Below are 25,542 nucleotides of genomic sequence, written 5' to 3' on the forward strand. Positions count from 1 at the left end.
ACCAATTATTTTTCTAGCCCAGCTCCATTGCCGTAGTGGTTCTTTGTTCTGTGCTGTGGTTTTGGTGATGTTTCATCTTTTTAGAGTCTTCATAAATATTTATGGAGGGACAACAAGAGGTTGTATGAGTAGACACATTTTTCAGCATAAGGTTGGGTCAAGAAAGTTTCCAGGAGTCTCCCACTGAACCCTAAAGGGCTTGGAGGACAGATGAAAGTTATCTGGGTAAAAACTATAACATAGATGCAATAGGAGGGAGTGTGCAGAATAAATGCCACAAGCAAACATTTGGAAACATGAAATACTGCATAGGATTAGGGACACTGTAAGTAAATTCGTTTTGGTTGAACATGTGAGGGGAAAAGTGATATACTGTGTAAGGTATCGCTGAAGAGGTAGGCAAGGGCTGGATTGCAGAGGACTTGCTTGCTTGCACCAAACAAGTATTCATTGCATACCTATTATGTGCCAGACCTTATTCTAGACTATGGACATACATCGATGAGCAAAACAGACATGGGTTCTGCCATCTGGGACCTGCACATGCAGGGAACAAGCAGTAAACAAATAAGCTTTCCAAAAGGTATATGACCACAAATTACACTAGTATGAAGGGAAGAATAGGATTAATGAGAGGGAGGAGGAGGGAAAACTGTTTTGACTAAAGGATCTCTCTAAAGAAACAGCGTTTGAGCTGAGGTCAGGGCAAAGCCTCTGAGACAGAGAACTTGGTGCACTCAAGGGAGTGGAAAAGGCCATGCCTGGTCCTGAGAGAGGAGGTGTAATCTATAACCATCCCTAAATACATCTCTCATCTGATCTTGAAAGCTGAGCAGGGTCGGGCCTCATTAGTACTCAGATGGGAGAGAGAGGCTCAGCAAGGGTAGGGCTGGGGAGGCAGGAACAGAATTTGCAACTTCCCACAGGAAATGTAAAGAGTTTGGGTGCTATTCTAAGTGTAACTGAAATAGACTGATAGATTCAGAGCAGGACAGTGATATACTATATTTCCTCTTTCTAAAAAGATGCACATTTTTTCACCTTTAATACTAGGGCACTTCCTACAGTTGAAGTGATTTTTAAAAAGCAGTACAAAATAGTTCAATTTGTAGAGTTTTTTTTTTTCTTTCCTAGTGGTACAGAAAATGATTGTGTTCTTTATAATGAGTGGAGTCTTTTATTTGATTCAATTCAGTAATTTATATATTTTTAAGTACAGTGTTTCTGTTTTCCAGGTTGCTTTTTGGGAGTGGGATTAGAGGAGCAGGAGAAAACTCAGGATATGTTCTAGGATATTGTTATAATAGCTCAGGCCAGACATATTGGTAGCTCAGGCTAGAGCAGTGGCAACGTGATGGAGAGAAATGAATGACTCAAAAAATGCTTTGGAGAGAGAGCCTAGTGCTAGATTAGAACACAGAGTTGAACCAGATATAGGACATGGAGGAGAAGAACTGTTGAAGAAAGGTCATAAGTCCTGGCTTTAGCAAGTTGGTATTTGGTGGCACTATTTGCTGACATGGTAAAAAAAAAAAAAAAAGAAAAAGAAAAAAAAAAGAAGCAGTTTTTTTGTAAAGATCAACAGAGTGATTTGGTTATACTAAATTAGAGTTGCCTGTGAAAATCCATGTGGGTATGTCCCATAAGGAATTGGATCAGGTTAATTCTAATGTTCAGAAGAGAAGTCTAGTCTGGAGATAAAAACTGGAAATCATCAGATCTAGACCGTATTGGAAACCATCAGAATGGGTGAGGCCACCAAGAGAGATCATAGAATGAGAAAAAAAGAAGGTCTAGAACTAAGCTCTGAGAAACTCCAACATGTAGGGGTCAAGTAAAAGAGACCCTCTAGTAGTCCAGGGAGTAAGAGGAAACACAGGAGGATATGGTACTATAGAATCCAAGGGAAAAGAGTTCTTCAAGAAGGAGAGAGTGGTCAGCTGCATTGAATGCTACTGAGAGCTCTACTAAGAGAACAAGAAGAATCCTTTGGGTTTTACAAAATAGTGGCCTTATCAGGTGCAGTTTCAGTGATCTTGTATTCAGGAGCCACTCAAGAATGAATGAGAACTGATGGAGTAAACACAGCATGTGTAGATAGGTCAAGAACCTTGGCTGTTAAAAAGGAGTAAGAAATATGGAATGATCCAACAGAGAGGGAAAGAAGGTGATGCAGGGGCAAGGGCCAGATGGAAAAGCAAACAACTTGAGCACCCAAGTGTGGGCAAGCTCAGACAGCATGTGGCAAAGGCCTTTATGCCGTTACCCATGGAAGAAAACTGAAGAGGTTTAAGCAGAGAACTATTTGAATGGACTATTTCAGTACGTAAATTATTCTATCATTATGGGAGATGAATTTGGGGTCTTCAGTGAGTATCTGAAAACACAAAACTCAGTTTGGAAGCCATTGCAGGAATTCGAGTGAAAGATAAGTGTCCTTGAATAAGGTTGGAGAGGAAAGGAGAGACTGGAGATATAACCAAAAAATAAATTCAGAAGGATGTGGTGACTGGATGTGGAGCAGTAATCAAGGATGACTCCCATATTTTTGGGTAACTAGGATGATATATGTGATTTTTAGGATGGTTTCCATTAGGATGTCTTTAACTATAGATGGTGAATACCTGTTGTCTACATAGTGGTTGACAAAAATGGAGCATGGTTTAGTTTCTCTGGAATATAGGATTGAGGCTCGTCTGGATAATTTTTACAGAATAATTTAAGTAGGATTACAGATTACACCTGTAATCCCAGCACTGGTTGGCCAAGGTGGGAGGATCACTTGAGCCCGGGAGTTTGAGATCAGCCTGGGCAACATAATGAGACCTCATCTCTACTAAAAATTAAAAAAAAAAAAAATGCCAGGCATGGTAGCACATACCTGTGGTCCCAGCTATTTGAGAGGCTGAGGTAGGAGGATTGCTTGAGCCTAGGAAGTTGAGGCTGCAGTGAGCTATGATCATGGCACTGCTCTCTAGTGTGGGCAACAGAGTGAGACTCTAAAATAAATAAATAAGTAAATTTTTTTGAAAGTAGTACATCTCTATGCTGGGGGAAAAAAAAAAAAAAGGTGTCTCATTGGCCAGCCTTCTTTTCTAGAAGGTAATTATGGGAAAGTTGAATTTCAAACAACTTGTTACCTATGTTATTTCTTATTGCTTATCTTAGGCTGCTAGCTTTCAAAACAGACTGGTGACCATCAAGGTCCCCGTGTTTTTTTCCTGCCCTTCTCTGTCAAGGTATAGCATGGTAGTCAGACTTAGCCCAGGGATGTCGTCTGCTGTTTCTGGCCTATTCCCATCTCCTAGAACAAAGTTATTTTCCATAACACATATGGGCTATACTCCCCAGTCTTGTCGATGTTGCCAGACCTCAGTGGACCTTTTTTAAAAGGATCTTTCCATATCCTATTGTATTGTCTGGACCATCTCCAAATCCAGTTTTTAATTTCCTATTGGCTAAATTTTATTTTCTTTCTTTAGGCCTTGTGCTCATCTTCTGCTTAATGCTGGCTTCCCTCCTGTGCTGTGAGAGAGACCTTAATCACTTGTGGGCCAGCAGCCATGCCATTTTAAAATTCTTTTGGGCAGCTATTCAGCTGGTTTAACATCTTTCAATCCCACTTCTTGGCTGAGATTTACTCTCTCCTAGCCGGCTTCCGTTCCTTTCAGAAAGGAGTGTGAGGGCTGCATTTCCAGTGTAAGCCCCTTTTCTTTGGATCTGTTTTCCTAAGATTCTGGCACCAAATACTTAACCAATTCCAGTTGGTTAGGAAGTACTGAGCTAAAATAGTGGGCCATTTTCCTCTTATGAAGAGATCCAGGAACACCATTGCTAGGCATGGTCCTGTCTAAGTCCCGGGACCTCCTGAGACTTGCAACCAAGGGTGCCTGATGTGCTTTCTTCCAAGGGTCTCCTACAAAAATATCCTCTTCATGACCCACAGTAGCTCTAGTATCTAGATTTCAAGTATGGTGATATTTCTTGTATTAAAGGACAAAGATGCCTAAGTCTTATTTAAGGACAAGAAGACTTGTTAAAACTGGAAGCCAGTAGCTGATGAGTCGAAGAGTAACAGATGGTGTGTTCTGACCTCCATCTTCGTAGTAGACAAACTCCAGTGTGCTTGTTGGGCTCACAGTTTGGTTAGTTCTCTTCACCATTTAGGACCAACCTTATAAAACCATCATCATGGTGACAGGTAAGAGAATGTGATGGCTAGCACCACAAACAGATTCAGAGGATTGTTCCCTGACCAGGCCCTGTTCCTCTGCCAGCTCTCCCGCTAACTAACTGTGTAACCTTGAGGCAAGTCACTTCCCCTTTCTAGCCCTCAGTTTTCTGGTTATTAAAATGAAGAGGTTGAACTGGATAATCTTCAGGTTTCCTTTAAGTCAAAATGGACCATATGATTCATCTAAAAATGTTCTAAGACAGGAAGGCCATTTCTTCACAACTCTGCAGTAGCTGTGGAGATTTTCCTATGAATTATCCATTACCAAAAAAATGACACTCCCATTCCCACTATCCACTTCTCTGGAGCATCCTGGTGGCAGAAGGAAAGCTCATTAGTGAGCTGCTTCCCCTAATAGGTGAGTATGTTTTGCTCAGAATAAGGAAGAAGGAAGTCAACAAAATAAGAGAAGGAAATGTTGAGAAACTAAAATGAAGAAGCACTTTCCTAAAAATGCAAAACCAAAAACTGAAGAATGTATCTGAAAAAAAGAACACCAAATCATTTTACCAATGAAATAGACACAGATACCCCTTCCTCTCCAATCTACATAGTTTTCAGAATATATGCAGATACACATAGTCTTTTCTACATGTAATACACGACACCTAATGGAACCGTTGAGATTCGTTATGAATTTTAGCATTGAGTTCTTAAAACTAAAACCATTTTAATTTTTTGGTTCTTAAACAAGGTTTATGTGACCCCAACCTCTTTTAGAAAACCCTGCCTTCTTTCCATACTTGTTCTTTATCTCATAGTTCACTTTACGTAAATGAGAAGGTGACACAGGTGTCTGGCCTTACACCTTTATTTGAGAATTCGGGAGTGCATGGGTTTGAGTTCCCTCGTATGTAGACTCCCTGAATACAATCAGTAGGTTTTTAAAAACTTTTGATTCATTGAGAAAATGTCTTAAGTAAAAAGCATATGGACAAGGAAAATGGATCTGCCAAGTAGATCCATAAAGACCCTCGAAAGTGTGGGTCTGTTAGTCATTGACAACATTGCTACTTTTTACACGAGCCGCTGGTAGTCCCCGTCACCCAGAACTATGTTCTATTTTTCTTTCTGACGTTTATGTAATTTTTTATTGGGAAATTCACATCAGGGATCGATTCTCCTTGGTGTGTGTAATTCTTTCTTGACTTTATTTCCATTCAAATATCAATATTTATATCTACCTCCTTCAGTAAAGTATAAATAGCAAATGAATCAGCATGATGATTCAGCAATTTTTGTAATACCTCACCTGATTTTTCTGGATTGACAGTTGACAGTTGATCACTAGACAAATCACGCCTGTAATCACTAACCCGTTGGATAGTATTACCAATGATATCATGCATGGGCGTTACAGATACCTAAGCAAAATTGCTTCAGTAGTTTTAACAGAATCACCCTTCATTAAGTGAAAACATATAGTATTTGGATGATTCAAAATATAGTTTCATCTTCCAAATTCAACTTCTGCAAAAAAGGATGGCTTTCACTTGTTCATTTAGTCTTGCTGGGACTTCTACTCTAATGTAATGAATTTTCTTAACATTTAGCTTTATTTCTCTAGAATTACTCTTAATTGTAGCAGTTCTTTTCATGGTATGTATATACAGGACTAACTGGAAAAATATCTCAAAGAGCTCACATCATCAAAGAAAATTCAAATGAAATAATGTTTTTTCTTGTAGCGGTCATTAAAGTGAAACAAATGTTGTCCTCTTATTAAGCTATTACCTCACCTCATTGTTGAAAACATGAAACTGCTGAGAGTTGCATTATATCATTTTTATAAAATATTAGTTGCTGAAGAGCTAGTTTCCAGCAGGCATTCCACGTTATTTTTTCCTATTCATTCAAATCCAAAATATTGCTCATCTAAACTTTCTCGGTTAATCACTGTTACAGTAAGTCTGAGACTGCAAGACGCCCAGTAATTCATAACCGACTTGGGGCTTGTTCACCTTCAGGTCAATTATTTGGTTCCTGTGCATGGTAACAAGAAATCATCATCTGCTATAATTGCATAGAATTAACAAAAAGGAAAGCAAGAGATTTTCCTTCAAGAATCTGGACTGAAAAGCCACCAGGTTTCTGGTACATACCTTCTCTTTCTCCTCCTTTGCTATCCTTCCACTCGTTTTAGTAGGGAAGTATGTTGCTGGTGAGGTCAAGTTAAAGGTTCCCCACCCTGAGAAATAGCCCTCGATAAGCATAGCAGTGGCACAGAATGCTGTGGGAGCAGAGAGGAGAGGCCCTGAGATCTGCTCGTGGAGTAGTGAAAGAAGGTGCTGCAGAGGAGGTGTCCCTTGGGCTGACTCCTGAAAGGCCAAAAGGCATTTCTGAGTAAGTAAGTCCAGGAGAAAGGGGTGGCGTGGAGATTCCAGAGACGGAAGGAGTATCACCAAGTCCATGAAAAATCAAATTTATTTTAAAAATTAAAATATATTTTTCAGATATATTCTTCAGTTTTTGGTTTTGCATTTTTAGGAAAGTGCTTCTTCGTCTTCGTTTCTTAACATTTCCTTCTCTTATTTTGTTGACTTCCTTCTTCCTTTTTCTGAGGAAAACATACTCACCTATTAAGGGAAACAGCTCACTAATGAAGTCACTAATTAAAATTAGAGGCTTTCAGAGACCTCTAGTATGCTAATTGAACCAGAGTGCAAACTGGGAACGAGGTTGTCTGGAAACTGTGGCCAGACATATAGGCAGGAGGCAGATGAGGAAGGGTGGTCCATGCCCTGCAAAGGAGTATGGTTACCCTTTAGCCAAGAAGAGATTCTGAACACTCTGAGGAAGGGAATGGTACTGGTGAGTTTGCATTTTGCAGAGAGCACATTGGCAGTCTTAGGTGGAGAATGGATAGAGGGAGGGAGGCAAGACTGGAGATGGGAAGATGACCCGCCAAGAGTGTGAGTATCAGGAATGGTAGTAAAGACGGCATGACAAGGAAGGACAGAGAATAGGAGAAAGCAAAGGGTGATATGAAGAGTTCTGGCTTAGGTGACAGATTGGATTTGCTGATGAAGGAAATAGGAGAAATGGAGTTGAGATGAGGAGGGGAGTGATAATAAATTCATTTGTTATGAATATATCCAATAGGTATTAGATAAGTGGTTCTAAAGGGCGGAGGTAAATTTATGAGAGAGACTGGGAAATCATCAGTATGTAAGTGGTAATTTTAGCATTTCCAAGTTTCTTTCCAGCCCTTAAATCCTGTGGTTCAATGAATAATATAAATAATCTCCTTGACGTATGCCTATCTCAGAAAGTCTACAATTAGCAGTGGCCTGTGTTAAATGATTTGGTGAACTGATGCAGTTCCTCCTCACAGATGTGATCAGCAAATAAATTGTGATCTCAGCCTCATGCTGACATTGAAAATCAATCAGAACAGATTTATTGAGTGTCTTTTTTGTATTTAGTGTTGTAACGGAGATTCATTTTTTAGATTGGAAATAATTTCATTGATGTGTCTTTTTTTTTTTTTTTTTTTTTTTTTTTTTTTGAGACTGAGTTTCGCTCTTGTGGCCCAGTCTAGAGTGCAGTGGTGTGATCTCGGCTCACTGCAACCTCTGACTCCCAGGTTCAAGCAATTCTTCTGCCTCAGCCTCCCAAGTAGCTGGGATTACAGTCATGTGCCACCATGCCCTGCTATTTTATATTTTTAGTAGATACGGGGTTTCTCCAAGTTGTTCAGGCTGGTCTCGAACTCCCGACCTCAGGTGATCTGCCCACCTTGGCCTCCCAAAGTGCTGGGATTACAGGTGTGAACCACCGCACCAGGCTTCACTGATTTTTTAATTCAAGTCACCAAAGTCAGGAAATGGAGTTTAGTAGGAAGACAGTGAATGTAGCTTTAGGCTTGATAAGTTTAAGTTCATGGCAGAAGATCCAATGGAAATGATTAAGAAATGTGCTTGCACCCCGTTTCTACTAAAAATACAAAAAAATTAGCCAGGCGTGGTGGCGAGCGCCTGTAGTCCCAGCTACTTGGGAGGCTGAGGCAGGAGAATGGTGTGAACCCGATAGGTGGAGTTTGCAGTGAGCCAAGATCGTGCCACTGCACTCCAGCCTGGGCGACAGAGTGAGACTCCATCCCAAAAAAAGAAAAGAAAGAAAAATGCTCTGGAGAAGAATCTTGGCTGGAGAGGAGGATGGAGGATTTATCCCAAAGAGCATGGTCACTGAAACTGGGAGAGTGTGGGAAGGGTGAAGGAGGGGAGTGCCAAGCACACAGCAGATTTCAGGGAGGGCCAGAGCCTTGGCAGACACCCACCTTCAGGCTGCCAGAGGACAAGGACAAGCTCAAGGTAGAACAAGAAGAACATTCTGTCACTGAACGTGGGAGGAGAGTGTTCAAGGAGTGGGCATTCACCCTGACTTGGAGGTCTGGGGTGACTGACCAGAAGATGATCATGAGATTTAATGATGAGCTGGTCATTGGTGCTTTTTCTCATAGGAGTCTCAGTGGGATAAAGAGTTAGGAAGTAAGATCATAGGCCATTGAGGAAGAGGAGGAGGAGGAGGAAGAGGAATAGTAGTAGTAATAATAATAATAAAGTTGATGTGTACTATGTTGGATGCCTTCCTAGGTTACATGCCAGGCAGTCTTCAAAGCATTTTGTATGTGTTATTTTGTTTAATGTTCCCAGTAATCGTAGGAACTTACCAATATTATTAATATTATTCATATTGATACTATTATTTCCATTTACAGATAGACTGTAATAGGAAATAAAGACAATGAGTATAGACAATCCTTTGAGATATTTTGCCGTGATACAAAAAGTTTAATTCCCCCCAAACTAAATTCTGTCAAGTGAAATTGAACTTGTCATTTTCTTTAGCATTTGTTACCTGCTTTCATTATTTGAACATAGAAGTATAATCTTCTCCATATATATTTGGATGCTATCATTACATTTTCTTAATTGTTTCTCCAAAAACTTACATTTTGGCATGACTGTTAAGCCCAGTGGCAGAGAGAACAGAGTACCAGGCGACGGGTGGTGTGAGATGTGGCAGTGCCCAAGGAGAAGAAAAGCATAATGGGCGATGATACGATCAGGTGAAAGTGATTTTCAAGCAATTGTGGCATTTTTGAAGGCAGTGAGGGTAGGATCCAGGGGAGGAATAACTGGAGATGTCAGAGAAGGATGAGCAGGTGGGACTGTGAGGCAGAGACCGGTCTGGGTGGGAGAAGGAGCCTCACACAGAAAGGAGAAGGGACGTAGGTTTTTTGTTTGTTTTGAGTTGGGAAAATAAAGTTTAAAAGAGAAAATGTGGCTGGGCGTGGTGGCTCACGCCTGTAATCCCAGCACTTTGGGAGGCCGAGGCAGGCAGATCACAAGGTCAGGAGATCAAGACCATCCTGGCTAACATGGTGAAACCCCGTCTCCACTAAAAATACAAAAAATGAGCCGGGCGTGGTGGTGAGTGCCTGTAGTCCCAGCTACTCGGGAGGCTGAGGTAGGAGAATGGCCTGAACCCGGGGGAGGTGGAGCTTGCAGTGAGCTGAGATTGCAACACTGCACTCCAGCCTGGGCGACAGAGTGAGACTCTGTCTCAAATAAATAAATAAATAAATAAATAAATAAATAAATAAATAAGAAAATGCCCAATTTTATTAATACTATCCCCAAACTAAATTCTGTCAAGTGAACTTGGACTTGTCATTTTCTTTAACATTTGTTATCTGATTTCATTATTTGAACATAAAAGTGCAATCTTCTTCACATATATTTGGATGCTGTCATTAACATTTTCTTAATTGTTTCTCCAAAAACTTGCATGTGGCATGACTGTTAAGTCCGGGGCAGAGAGAGCAGAGTACTAGGCAATGGGTGGGTGGTGTGAGATATGGCAGTGCCCAAGGAGAACAGGAAGGAAAGAAGGGAGAAGGAAATTAGTAACTGTAAGGATAAAAGTCTGTTGTAACTTTACAATTGAGGCATCACTTTTATAAGAACATTTTTGTTAATAAGAAAAAAAGGCACAAGGTCACTCTCATCAGGTTTGTGGAGAACAAAATGAATTGGCAAGTCAGCCAATCAGCTGGAGCAGCCTGCAGGGTTAGGACCTTAAGTGGTTGTAAATTGATGGCATAAAATGTTTTCTTATGGCACTGGGACTGACTGACTACCCTGCTGACTTCATCAGACTCTCTTGACTTCCTGAGGATGTTGTGTAGTCTGGATCAATGTTATCCACAAGGTTAAGTAAAACATTGCTCATTTCCACCTGTAACTATCAGATGCAAATACTATTAGCATTTACTGCAACTCAAACAAGTGACAATATTTTCACATATTTTCTCTGTAGGAATATAAGGCTCCTTGTCAATCAAGAGTTGAAAACATTTAGGTAATACTGGGCATGGCACTTGCAGCAGTCATTTCAGTCTAAAAACATTTCCTAAGGAAAAGTAGTAAATGTTTTTTCATAGAAACCAGTATTTTGACTGTTAAATCATTTTCATCAAAACATTTTATTTATCTGTAAAATGTTTTAAAAGCTGTTTTCTGTGTAAACATGTTCATCTCATCACCACACACTAATCGGGATGTGTTGAGTGCCTCTGTTTATCCATTAATATCTGGTGTTTGTCAGCCTGTGTTTGTTTTGTGTCTGATGTTCCATGTCTTTTTTGCAGATATTGATGAATGTGTAAACAACACTGTTTGTGACAGTCACGGGTTTTGTGACAATACAGCTGGCTCCTTCCGCTGCCTCTGTTATCAGGGCTTTCAAGCCCCACAGGATGGGCAAGGGTGTGTGGGTGAGTTTTTAGATTTTTTCCCAACGTGTTTCACATGTCCCTAGGGAAAAGAAATCACAGTGAACAACAGGAGCTTTTAAGCAGGTAATTTGGGTAGAGCTTTATCACAATTTGATTTTGTCATACAATTTGAGGGTATGCAAAAATATCCTGTGTTGGCTGGGTGCATGGCTCACACTTGTAACCCCAGCACTTGGGAGGCCAAGGTTGGAGAATTGCTTGAGGCCAGGAGTTTGAGACCAGCCTGGGTAACATGGTGAGATCTTTTCTCTATGAAAATTTCAAAAACATTAGCCAAGCTTGATGGTGGATTCCTGTAGTCCCAACTACTTGGGAGGCTGCGGTGGGAGGATCTCATGTGCCCAGGAGTTTGAGGCTGCAGTAAGCCGTGATCTTGCCACTGCACGCCAGCTTGGGCAACAGGGCAAGACTGTCTCAAAAAAAAAAAAAAAATCCTATGGCTTCTAAAATTGTTAGGGACAGTAAGAAATATAAAAGTATGACATTATATTTAAATGAATTTTAACAAGAACATCTGTTTAAACTCTTAACTGAGTATGCAGAACTCTAGACTCCCTTCGGCACAGGAAGTAGAGTCTGGTGTGTGGTATAGATTGTCTGTCTTTTAAATGTACCCCCTTAGTGCATTTAAGGCAAAGTATTGCCAGGAGCTTCAGTGTCCAGGAATGATACCTGTAAAAGGATGCTTTGAATTGTGCAACTGTATTTCCTCAGTCTGTTCCGGGATTGACAGGGCTGGAAGGAATCTTGAATATCATCAGATGTCCTGGAATATGGTCCAACAAATGCTCACACAGAAAATAATTTGTATTCATTGTCTGACAAGATGTGATTTCTTCACGTCAGACTCATTATGAAACATATTTGCAATTAGAGCAATTAAATGGGAAGGAGAAGAAAAGTTATCAAATTCGAGACTTTATAGATAGCAAGACTTTTCTTTTTCTTTATTCTTAGAGAAAAATAGCCATGTTCACTACATGGCAGATGGAACTTGAGGAGTCAATACCTATTTGGTTTGAAAATTTGCAATTAAAATATTAATTCATTTGCCATCCATATTAAACTTGGAAAATAAAATTTTCAAGGTTTAATGATAATGTCACTTGAATAATAACTGCTTTTGTGGAATTATGAAATTCAGTTAATTCCCAACCAAAAATTATGTACAAATCTATGGTTTCATGCATAAGCAGTAGCTAGTCAAAAACATAGATAATTATTCAAGAATTATTCACAACAAGACATAGTTATTTAATAATATAGCTAAGACTATCCTAATCTTAGTTCAAACTCCTGCTTTAGCCACCTTTCCACCAAAATACAGTTGTTTGACATTTGCATAGTATTTTCACCAGATAGGTCTTGTGATGTGGCCCCTACTTTTCATCTTAGCTTCACCACTTTCTTCTTCACCTGTTGGTTCCAGCAACGTCAGACTGGTTGTGGTTGCCCATGTCACTGTGCAATTATTTGACTGTCGTTCACTCCTTCTGCTGGGAATATCCTCCTGAGCTCTCCTTCCCTAAGCCCTGGATTTTTCTCACTCATTCTGGAAGACTGAGGTTCAGTGTCATCTTCCAGACACCATCCCTGTTCTATCCCTCGCTGTCAAGCTGAGCTGTGACCTCTGCTTCCAGAGCACCTTCAGCAAATTCTATTATAGCACTTATAACCTTTGGGGGAATAATTTAATAATGGGTACACCACCTGTAGCCCCCTTCTGCAAGGCTATAACCTCTATATGATTGAAAACTTTCTCGCTTCTCCCTGGGCAGGGCACGATGCTTGGCTTATTGTAGGTGCTCAGTAAATTTTGTTTAATAGCCGACTGTTTAAATATCAGATGTTGAACCATATCTGGAAACCATGTCAGCTGTCTGGAGTCCACATAGCTGCAGAGCCCTTGCTTGATGTTCACTTCTTTTTTTTTTTTTTTTTTTTTTTTGAGACAGAGTCTTGCTCTGTCACCCAGGCTGGGGTGCAGTGGTGCAGTCTTGGCTCACTGCAAGCTCCACCTCCTGGGTTCACACCATTCTCCTGCCTCAGCCTCCTGAACAGCTTGGGACTACAGGCACCCACCACCACGCCCAGCTAATTTTTTGCATTTTTAGTACAGACGGGGTTTCACCATGTTATCCAGGATGGTCTCAATCTCCTGACCTCGTGATCCACCCATCTCAGGCTCCCAAAGTGCTGGGATTACAGGTGTGAGCCACCACGCCCGGCTGCTTAATGTTCATTTCTAACCAGCTAGATGAGCACACTAAACCCATGCTGACATTTCAGCTTGGCACACGAAACACCACCCTTAGAGAAGGAATGTTTGTTATCATTTTGGTGAACTCAACAAATGTCATTTTATTGGTATTTATTCTTTCAAAAATATTTACTGAGCACCTATTATACGCACTTTACCCTGTGTGTTCTGTAGAGCTACAGGGATGAGTCAGCACCTCCCCCATTATCACCTACTCATCCTTCAGCTATTTGTTCCAGTATAATTTCTCTAACCCACCCCCGCATTTAAGGTCTGCTGTTCCATGCTTTCACTGAGTCTGAACTTTTCACTCCTCATGCTCACTGAAGCGTTTTCAATTATTTTGTTAATTTCCCTAACTCAACTATAAGCTCCATGAAGGCAGGAGTTGGGACTGCTGGCTCATCATTGCTTCCTCACATACAGGCCGTACAGGCCTGCCCCATAGAAGTAAGCTAGGAAATATTTCTTGATTGAATTATTGCAGTCTGGTGAGATAGAGTTTATTAGCCACATCAATAATACATGTTGGAAAGTACAAAGTTCCACTGAACATTTACCTAAAATTGATAAATGTGAACTGACAATTTCTTAAGTTTTTCTGGTCTCAATATGACAGTCTAGGTTGATTAAATATTTCAACTCTGCTTTACTTTATGTTATGGTATTTTTCACAAGTGAAACCAGTTCATTGGATTTATATTTCTTTATATACAAATGAAATGGAAAACTGAAGTAATTATCCAAATAAGTCAAGATATATAAGCTTTTTGTCCAATTAACTGGGTATACCAGGTGAAAGGATGATTTTTTTTTTCTGGAATGATTTAGATAATTGCTCAAATTTTTAACTTTGTATAAACCATCTCCATCTCAGTATGCTCATGAAAGCTAATGTTGGTACATGTTTAATGCATAAGACATGTGAGCATTTCAGACTTTAATTCAGGTGCTGTGCTGAACTGGATACTCATAAATAAAATGTTGTAGGAGGAAAGAGGGTAAAAAGCACTACTGGACAAGATCAAACATAAAATTAGCCTTTCTTTAGGGCTGTGTACTTGCAAAATGTTGAATAAAGTGTACTTGTCACTGAGATTCCTTGACTGTATTTTAATTATGTATATTTAAGTACAGAAGAAAAAAATTTAGCAAAATAGAAATTACACAGTGGGAAATCAACAGAATTTGAAAAGGCATCCTGAGATCAGTGATTAGTTATTGGAGCAATTTGTTTCACATGAATGATTAATGTAGCCTGATGAGTATCTATAGGGGTCTCTCCTTCATTTCTCAAAGGCATATGTAATCTGAATTCTACTGATAATTATGGATGCTTTGGCTACCAGAGAAATACCTGTATTTTCAGATATTTACGTATATTTTTAAAGCTTTTTAAATGAACTTAATTCTGTGGTTACTGAAGTATCAGTGATTCTAACTTTGCTTGAATTAAGAACTGAGTGTAGGCCAGGCATGGTGGTTCACACCTGTAATCCCAGCCCTTTGGGAGGCTGAGGCAGGCGGATCACTTGAAGTCGGGAGTTCATGATCATCCTGGCCAACATGGTGACATCCTGTCTCTACTAAAAATACAAAAATTAGCTGGGCATGGTGGTGCATGCCTATAATCCCAGCTACTCAGGAGGCTGAGGGAGAAGAATCACTTGAACCCAGGAGACAGAGGTTGCAAGTGAGCCAAGATCGGGCCACTGCACTCCAGCCTGGGCAACAGAATGAGACTCCATCTCAAAAAAAAAACCAAAAACACAACAACAACAAAAAAAACTGAGAGTAGAGTGTTAGGTCATTTAAGACTTCATTATGTTGAAAAGTCAGGAATGATAAAACTAGATGGTCAGTGGGCACATACTAGGTTTGCAGTACAATTCCAGGGTGTCCTTTAAAACTAAATTGGGAATTGGCCAGGCACAGTGGCTGACTCCTGTAACCCCAGCACTTTTGGAGGCCGAGGCGGGTGGATCACGAGGTTAGGAGATCAAGACTATCCTGGCTAACATGGTGAAACCCTGTCTCTACTTAAAATACAAAATAAATTAGCTGGGTGTGGTGGCAGGCACCTGTAGTCCCAGCTACTCGAGAGGCTGAGGCAGGAGAATGGCGTGAACCCAGGAGGCAGAGCTTGCAGTGAGCCGAGATCGTTCCACTGCACTCCAGCCTGGGCTACAGAGCAAGCCTCCATCTCAAAAAACAAAAAACAAAACAACACAAAAAAACTAAATTGAGAATTGTCTTGAATTTTCATAGTCCTTTTGTCCAGACCAAATCTGACAGCTCTACCTTAAAGAGCCCCTTCCCTAAAAGAGCAGAAGGGGTTTGATTGCTCTCTGGGGATCGCCTTCTTTTCAGCAAGACACTATTAGCCCTGGCACAGCTGGTAAAATAGAGAGCTGTCATGAATGAGGCACACATCTCACTTGGCCTGTGCTCCCTTTTCCAGATGTGAATGAATGTGAACTGCTCAGTGGGGTGTGTGGTGAAGCCTTCTGTGAAAACGTGGAAGGGTCCTTCCTGTGCGTGTGTGCTGATGAAAATCAAGAGTACAGCCCCATGACCGGGCAGTGCCGCTCCCGGACCTCCACAGGTAAGTCCCAGTGACACTGTGCAAGGGAATGGCAGGCTCCTCTCAAAGACCTGCACCCACACAGCTTTGGGATAAATGCTGGGAGTGAGATAATTAGCCAGATGTCCTGACACAGTGCTGTCTCTGGAAGCTTCCATGTTTTTCTGTGCCTGCCTTGTCAATGGAATTAAGATGTAGGTGATGACTCTTTGGGCTAGATGGCCTCTAATGTTCTATCCAAACCAGAGATGCCTCCAGTAAGGTAAAGGATCCAAAATGATGAGGACATTTGCTGGGGATTGCTTAAAACTTAGAGAGCTATCAGCTCAGGATTTAATATGGCACCATCTCATTAAGTTGCATAATCCTCCATACGTTCTTGGCCCTTAGAGAAATGTGTCTTGACACTTCTCTAAATTAAAAGCAACATATAGGCCTCTTAGGATCTACAAAGACTTCCACTTGGAATTCTTAAGGTGTTTTTCCAGAATTTGGCCTAGAGGGTGGCTATGTTTGTGTTCACTTAAAATTTGATTTAGGCTGTGTCGTCACCGTGCAAACTGAAATAGAGAGTTGGACTGTTTTCCAGATAAATTAATCAACTTCCCAATCACCCTTTTAGTTTGTGCCATGTAGCTGTAGCTTGGTTGTATTTTAGGGAAAGCAAAGGCCCAAATGGTCCTTTGAGAGCCAAGTAAAATGAAACATAGACCATTTTTTTTCTTTCTCAGTCAGCGTTATCCATGCTTCGATAGTAGCTTTCACTACTCCTCTGGAGGGTACACTTGTTCTGTGTAAAATAGCTGTCTTTGCAAGTAATAGGAAATGAAATATAAAAATATTTTCACCCACACATATTTCCTCAGTTATTAAATATAGAAAGGTGAAGGGTACAGAATTAAATGAACAGACTGTAATTCAAAAACTTTGTGAAAGAGAAGAGACAGGTTATTACTGGTGACAGGATTTCTCTTCGTTCTAGTGACCACCACAACAATACATATTCCATAAAGAAGAGACTTTTCATTTTAATTGGATCTACAATAGCAAAAAACAAACCAAAAAACAAAAAAATCTGGTTGACCACTAACAGAATTGGTTAAGTAACTGTCTTTTTCTTATTTTTGCTTGGTTCCATAGGGTAGCACCTCACCTATAGTGTTATTTTGAATGAGTTAATTCGTATGTCATAATATGTAGCCATTAAATGGCCTAGGTGATGCTTAGATAGTTTTGATAAAGATAAACGTATGTGATACAATGTTAAGTGAAAAAATGCAGGATATTCCAACAATCACACTCTGTAGAGGAAGATAAAAAGATAATTGTTGGATCCCAACTAGTAACTAGTTGAGCTTATTCATTTGTATAGCTCCTGGCAGCTTTTACTTTTATCATGCCTCAATTTGTATAGTTGTTGGTGAACTTTGATTGTATGGAGTCTTAAGACTGTCTTATGACAGTCTTCATTTAAAAAAAAATTTCTAGCAGTATCCTGAGAGACTGAGTTTAGCCATAAACTTCAGCAGAAGCCTTCTGTCTGATTTCATCAGAGCCAATAATTGATCAATTATTTGAAAAAGGTGATTAAAAACTGGAAATCATAAAAAGGTAACATCTTCTAAATTTAATTTTTAACTCAAAGGATATAAGTACATTTGGCCCGGTGCGGTGGCTCACGCCTGTAATCCCAGCACTTTGGGAGGCTGAGGCAGGCAGATCACTTGAAGCCAGGAGTTCTAAACCAGCCTGGCCAACAAGGTGAAACCCTATCTCTACTAAAACTACAAAAATTAGCCGGGCGTGGTGGCATATGCTTGTAATCAGTAAGGCAGAGGCACGGGAATCGCTTGAACACGTGAGGCGAGGTTGCGGTGAGTTGAAATCACACCACTGCACTCCAGCCTGAGCGACAGAGCCAGACTGTCTCAAAAGAAAAAAAAAAAAAGGTACATTCATGCACCAATCTTTGAAGAGAAAGGCTATGGTCTTTTTCTGTGTAGAGGTTCATTTGTGGAGTTTGTGTGGCTATCCCGCATAAACCCCATCTGTTATGTGTTACTTACACTTTCTTTGTAGAAGGGAGAATCTAAAGCCTTTTCCAAAGCAGACGAATGTAAAATCCCTCTAGATTTTTACAGTTTTTCTCAATTTTTTACACTTGTCTTGTCCACACCTAGTTTGATAGCATTTCTTTTACTGAATCAACTTTATCGAATCTTTCTAAAGCTTTAACTTGCCCTAGAAACAGCTCTTCTAGTCACATTCATATTGTACTGGTTGATGTAATGTTAAATTATGTAAGTACAATAATCAATACACTGACACAGAATGTTTGAGTATATACCTAGGTGAGTCTTGGTTTGCGTACTGTGCAGCCTATAGGAGCAGAAGTGTGTGGACCTCTGCAAGAATAGCCGTCCGGCTCTGAGCCTTCTCCCTTCCGTGAGCATCAGCAATGGTGTTTTACACAGGGCAAGAAAACATCAGTTAACACAGCAAGTTGGTTAAATGTTGGCCAGTTAAGAGAGTTTGTACCCTGTCCAGTAAAAGAATCTGCTATTCCATAGAACAAAACATTTTAGGCCAAATATAAATAAGTTTTTAGACTAGGATTCAAATTAATTTCATTATATATATAATATACTGAAGCTGAGATCTCATCCTTCTAGGAAGGGGAAGGTAGATTTCCAGCATTGGCTATCACATTTTTATTCAGCTGTAAAACTCCCCCAGGACAATCTATATTCCAACAATGAGCAGTAGCATGATAATCTGATGTGGTATCATACTGAAGACAGAACTAGGGCTATGGCGTAGGATATTAGGAAGGCAGATTTCAGGTCAGTATCCGGAAGAGCTTTCCAATAACTAACAAGAGCTAGTCAGCAAAAAGCAACCTCACAAAATACTGGAGTGCTTCCCGCAGAGGCATCCAAGAACAGGTGGGATACCCACTGGCAGAAGAGCACCCACTTCCAGCAGGGTATTGTCCCAGATGAGCCTTTAAGGTGCTTTGGAATGCTCATGCCCTAGGGTTTTTATGTCTAAACTTTCTTGCTTCCCACATATGTATTTTTTAGGTCTGCCTTAATGTTTTTTACTGCCTGGGCCTTTGGCCACTAATTTACATTGCTGTGCATTGCCTAAAAGCATCTGAAAAAGAAGTAACTTAAAAAAATGTCCATACCAGGCCACTCATCACATTTAAGGAGGTATGGATATAAAATATAGTCTGATGCTATTATTTCCTTAGTGCCTGTGATAATTGCTCAATAAAAACTTTATGTCTTTGGGCACTCTAAGGGAAGCAGTAAATATTTAATCTTGGCAACTGCAGCCTTCAGACCTTACCCACAAAATGCTGTTCTCTTCCTTGATTGGTGTACAGAGGAAATTCTGTGGTAGGAACGGAATCTTATTCTTAAAACAGAAGGTATAATGAAAAGAGCACAATGAAAAAAATACATATTATAATCCATACAGATATTCTTCACTTTAAGAAAAGCAAACAAAATCAGAAAGTATAAAGCATATAGATTGGGGTGATTAGTTGTATTATAAAGTAATTCTTCACTTTACTCAACAGTTTATCGTAGGGTTTCTTTAAGTAACAGTTTTCGCTAATACATTTGAGATCTTTTTCCCACATCATGAACTATATCCTAGACTTCTGCATTTAGAAACCACCTTAGTGATTTTCCAGCTCAATTTTTTTTTATTTATAGGTAAAGACACTGAGGCCCAGAGAAACATCTTAAATGTTATTCTTAAGGTTACATAGCTAATGAATGGCAGCATTGGTTCAGGAACCCAACTCAGGCATCTTCCCACTTCACCATTTCTACTTTTAGGGCTGAGGACACCAAGACATCAAATTCTTCTCAAAACTGGCTTTTTTCATTTTGTTTTTCATTTTTAAGATAATACACATTAATCATAGAAAATTGGCAAATACAAAAATAAATCAAAAAGAAAGTCCCCTGCAGTATCACCATCCGATATCTGTCACCATCTTGACCTCTGGACTCTGAAAGGACATCCATATTCCCCTGCCTCAGCAGAACCATCTTCCATTTGACCTTCAGTGCACTGAAATTAGGCCCTCTGACTTTTCATCTAAGTGAGCCGTCAGTGAGCTTCTATATACTAAACTCTTTAGTCTCATTCCAGAGTCATCTTCTGAAACATTTGACACTGGTTTTTCATCTTTTCCCCCATCTTTGCCCTGTGATTGATTTCATGACGTTACTGTTCCCTGCATTCTCCTGCCTCTTGGACTAGTCTTTTCCTGTCTCATTCTCAGGTTCCTCTTCTCCTGCCCATTCCTTAAATAAGAACATCCCAGGCAGTTGCATGCTTAGCTCTCTTCTTATTTATGTTTTTCTCCTGGGATATTTTATCTGCTTCGGAGTCAACCGTTACTTATACGATGTTGCCTGCTAAGTAAATATCTTCTGCCTCCACCTGTGTTCTGAGTGTCATGCTCCTATTTCCAGCTGCCTATTGGACTTTGTCTTCCAGGGTGTCTTGTAAGCTTCTCTGGCTGACAGTTATTCAAACCTAAATTAATCACCATTTCCTCTGCTTCTGTCTGTTTGTTTATTTATTTATTTATTTTTTAATTTTTATTTTTGAGATGGAATCTTGCTCTGTCGCCCAGGCTGGAGTGCAGTGGCGCGATCTTGGCTCACTGCAACCTCCGCCTCCTGGGTTCAAGGGATTCTCCTGCCTCAGCCTCCTGAGTAGCTGGGATTATAGGTGCATACCACCACACCCGGCTAATTTTTGTATATTTAGTAGAGACGGGATTTCACCATGTTGGTCAGGCTGGTCGCGAACTCCTGATCTTAAGATCCACCCACCTCGGCCTCCCAAAGTGCTGGGATAATAGGCATGAGCCACCATGCCCAGCCGTGTCTATTTATTAATTGCCAGACATCAATACTAGAAATTCTGAAGTCATACATTTTTTGTCTCCCCATTCGTCATCCAAGTAGTCTATCATAACATCCTGCCAGTTCTACCTTCAGGGTGTTCTTCAGATCTCTCCCTGCTCTGGATGCTGCTTCCCTGGGTCAGTCTTTCAACATCACTTACCTGGATCATTGCAGTAGCCTCCTGCCTTCTCTCCCTGCCTCTCTCATCAATTCCTGCTCCACTCCACAGTGCTGCCAGAGTTAATGTTTTCAAAACACAGATCTGGGTTTAAATCATTCAGTCTTTCAACTGCTTGCCACTGCTTTATAGCATGAAGTCCAAATGCATTAGCAGGGCAGCAATACCCTTTATCCTCTATAATGTAACCTGCTTGTTTAGCTTTCTGTCCTGCACTCCCCATACCTACATCCAAGCCCATGCCCTGCTCATGGTTACCCCGAATAATTATGCTTTCCCAAGATGATGACTTTGCTCTTGCTCCATTGCCCAGGCTGGAGTGCAGTGGCATGATCTTGGCTCACCGCAACCTCCACCTTCTGAGTTCAAGTGATTCTTGTGCCTCCACCTCCCTAGTAGCAAGGATTACGGGCCTGTGCCACCATGCCCACCTAATTTTTGTATTTTTAGTAGAGAGGGTTTTGCCATGTTGACCAGCCTGGTCTTGAACTCCTGACCTCAAGTGATCTGCCTGCCTTGTCCTTCCAAAGTGCTGGGATTACAGGCATGAGCCACTTTGCCTGTCTTCTCATTAGCCTTTCCTGAAATATCTCTCAAGCCTTTTTAAAAGTCTGCTCTACTCTCACCAGGTTGTCACACATTCCCCAAATCCTCAAGATGGAATTACAGGATTCTGCCTCTCTGCTCTCCACGTGCCTTGTTTTTGTGACTAACAGTCTCTGCATCTTATTCTCTCTGCATCCACTACAAAACAGCTCACTGCTTAGCACGGTGCCTGATGAATGGTAGACGCTCAGTAACTGTTGAATAAATTGCCTCTCCACATTAGAAGCACATGTCCCTTTCATAACCCATCCCTCCCATTCCTAGTTACTTCTATAAAATAAAAATAATTTTTCATTTTTTCAAAGATTTAATAGGGGCACATTTAAGTAAGGAAATGTCTATTCACACTTTTGTGTAAGAAGTGCTGCTTCAGATTGCTTGAGTTAAATTGGAAGAGGTTAAATTAAAAGAAAAAAGGAACGTCTCCCCACTGTCAAAGAACACAGAAAACAACTCATCTTGGTAGTTCTGACAATTGAACTCAAACAGCATCCCTGTTCCCTTCCTAGAAAGGTACACTACAGGTTTTGTGTATGTACACTTTTTTTTTTTTTTTTTTTTTTTTTTGAGACAGAGTCTTGCTCTGTTGCCCAGGCTGGAGTGCAGTGGCATGATCTCAGCTCAGTGCAAGCTCTGCCTCCCAGGTTCACGCCATTCTCCTGCCTCAGACTCCTGAGTAGCTGGGACTACAGGCTCCTGCCACCATGCCTGGCTAATTTCGTTTTTGTATTTTTAGTAGAGACGGGATTTCACCATGTTAGCCAGGATGGTCTTGATCTCCTGACCTCGTGATCCACCCACCTCAGCCTCCCAAAGTGCTGGGATTACAGGCGTGAGCCACCGCACCCAGCTGTGCATGTACACATTTTTTAAAGGCAGGAAACCACATGTAACAATCAGTCAACTGTTAGATTTGGCAGAGTCTGTTTTTTAAAATGTGTTTAGTTAACCTGTTAAATAAATTTAACATGGAAAGAGTTTTATAAAAATTATTTCTGATTGGAAAAAAAGACTTTTGGTAGGAAAAAAATATTAAAGAAAGTAAGACCACAGTATTTATAATGCAAATATTATAAAAGGCCATAAAATTCCTGAAGTCATATTGTGTATTTGTCATGGGTCTATACCGTAAATGTAGGTAAGGCTGAGGAAAATGCATTCATTTGTTTTTTAAAAAAATACTGAGTCAAGTTTCTTCCCACATCCAGCGATGATAATGAGAAGGTATCATCTTTTTGGTATAAAAGCCAAACTGCTTTTATAAGATTTTCTGCTTGCTATATATAGATACCACCTAAAGTCATATCTGAGTTTCTGATAAAGAGGTGTCAGTGTTTTAATGAACTGACATATCAATCAAAGTAACAAACTAAAATTATACATACACACCACACACACACACCTTGTACCTTCATTTATTTTTATTTTTTGAGACAGGATCTCGCTATGTTGCCCAGGCGGGAGTGGTGTAGTGGTATAGTCATGGTTTACTGCAGCCTTGACCTGCTGGGGTTAAGTGATCCTCCCACCTCAGCCTCCTGAGTAGCTGGGATTACAGGCCTACACCACCACGCACAGCTTGTTTTTAAATTTTTTTTGTAGGACGAGTTCTCACTATGTTGCCCAGACTGGTCTTATTTTATCTTCTTAATACTACAAGATATACCCATAATGTTGCATTAGAAATGCATTTTGGATCCTAGAACTTGCCATAAACTAAACCTGAAGAGGAATGGTTTGTACATTTCCTTTTAAATGTTTCCATACACTTCGTGTGTCACTTCGAATTTGCTTTACTCATGCATTTATCCTTGCAGGCCCTCATGACACCCAAGTGTCAGGAATGTTACAGGCTTGTGTTGTGTGGCATCTGCTCATTCCCCCATCTCCCTATGTGCTTCCTATTCTGACTCTGTACTCTTCTCTCGTTTTTCTTTCTCTGCAGTACAGCTGTCCGTTGGTATTTAAGAGGCTTGGTTCCAGGGCCCCCACTGATACCAAAATCCATGGATGCTCAAGCCACTGATAGAACACAGCATAATATTTACATATAACATATGCATATCCTCCTGTATACATTGAATCATCCCTACATGACTCATAATATGTAATACTATATAAATGACATGTAAATGGTTACTCTATACTATTGTTTTATTTGTATTATTTGTTTTTGTATGCTTTTTATTTTTTCAAATATTTTTGATCTGCAGTTGATTGAATTCACAGATGTGAAACCCATGGATACAGAGGGCTGGGCCCACGGTACTTTATTTGGCTTTCAGGAGCCCCTTCATTCATCCATTTCTGCTCATTTTTCTTCTCCCTGCTTTTCCACTCTATAGTAATATCCCCGACTTTCTCCTCTCCTCACCCTCTCACTGTCCCTGGCTCATTTTCTCCATTCTCTTATAATGCCTTCACTAGATGTTAGCTCCACCAGGCATCCTTCCCTGATAGCCTTGTCTACCCATCCCTGTGCAGTGAGGCCTAGGTGTGTGTGTGTGTCCTGGGAGTGAAGCCTCCAGTTCACTCCTTAAGACTTCTTTAAGAGCAAGCACTATGTGGAGAGATCCTCTTTTAAAGTGTTTTTACTCTTGTGGTTTTTTTCCTAAACTTCACTTTGACTGCTTTGACATGTTTTACCATCTTAAGTTACCCACTTTCTGTTACTGAACACCAGGGGTTTGGTCTAGGTTCTAGCTCACTGCACAGAAAGCCAATCACTGAGACTACAAGTATTGCCAAGGAAGAAGGCTTTAATTGGGTGCTATGGCCAAGGAGATGGGAGCTCAGTCTCAAATCCACTTCCCTGATGGACTAAAACTAGGGGTTTATGTAACAGGGAAGAAATGTAACAATGTGTAAGAAAACAAGAGCAAGGGAGGGACAGGGAAGCAATCATGATGAATCAGGGATCAACATCTCATGTCAGGATGTGGTAATCTGGTGAGTTTCAGTTCTTTGATACTTTTTTTTAAGAGGCCTGAAGGTCATTTCCTGAGAAAGGAACTCAGATAAGACAAATGTTAAGTTTCCAGCTTTAAGATCAGAAATGTCTGCTGGGCGAGGTCACTCATGCCTGTAATCCCAGCACTTTGTGAGGCCAAGGCGGGCGGATCACGAGGTCAGGAGATTGAGTGGTGAAACCCCGTCTCTACAAAAAATACAAAAAATTAGTCGGGCATGGTGGTGGGCACCTGTAGTCCCAGCTACTTGGGAGGCTGAGGTAGGAGAATGGCGTGAACCCAGGAGGCGGAGCTTGCAGTGAGCCAAGATTGAAACACTGCACTGCAGCCTGGGCAACAGAGTGAGACTCTGTCTCGAAAAAAAGAAAAACACATTTCTCATTTTCCAAGTTCTTGTATGAGAAAACTCAAAACAAAGCATATGAATTTCTAAGTTTTCCTTTATGTCTCCTTGAAATATTAAAGAATTCTTTCTCACTAAAAACATTAATGCCTGTAGCATTTTTAAAATAAGAAAGGAAATAAAGTGCCCTGGGTAATTCTGCTGAAAGTAATTTATTGAACATCATCACACGCACAGAGTTTTATCCATTGATCTCTTTTCAGGACTACAGGCAGCTGTTTCTTTCGGGGTAACTATTTATTCATGTGTATTAGCAGTGTTACTCTTGGGTCATTGTAGTAATTCTGACTGTTCCAAAAAGGTTCAGAGAGGATGAACTCATACAAACCTTCAGAACACATTGTAAATGGAAAGGGAGAGCCCATTTAAAAAGCTCATATCCACTTTGACCAACTACATGTTGTAGATTTTCTCATCCCAACAGTAGTTCCTAAGATTAGACATTTATGGGGAAAGACTAAAGATGGAAATGGCCCCACAAGCAAATGGCCCACACCCTCTTTAGGCTGATGAACCAAGACAGGAGGAGCTCCCAGAAAGGGCTCTTTGTAGGTGGTGTCTTCAGC

The 25,542-nt window shown here is 40.5% G+C and overlaps 1 protein-coding gene across 14 annotated transcripts in view; it reads left to right on the plus strand.

Annotated features, from left to right (window-relative positions):
• Positions 1 to 25,542, plus strand: part of LTBP1 (latent transforming growth factor beta binding protein 1) — a 444,991-nt gene that overhangs the window by 376,486 nt on the left and 42,963 nt on the right. For 8 of the 14 annotated variants that reach the window (XM_038006775.2, XM_038006773.2, XM_038006774.2 and 5 more), the window contains 2 exons: positions 10,890 to 11,015; positions 15,758 to 15,901. In XM_038006775.2, coding sequence (XP_037862703.1) covers positions 10,890 to 11,015; positions 15,758 to 15,901 — 270 coding nt within the window. The remainder of the gene's footprint in view (positions 1 to 10,889; positions 11,016 to 15,757; positions 15,902 to 25,542) is intronic. The other 6 variants (XM_038006776.2, XM_038006780.2, XM_073022917.1 and 3 more) reach the window with 1 other exon arrangement.

This window comes from Chlorocebus sabaeus, chromosome 14, assembly GCF_047675955.1.
Source record: "Chlorocebus sabaeus isolate Y175 chromosome 14, mChlSab1.0.hap1, whole genome shotgun sequence".
Classification (NCBI taxonomy): Eukaryota; Metazoa; Chordata; class Mammalia; order Primates; family Cercopithecidae; genus Chlorocebus; species Chlorocebus sabaeus.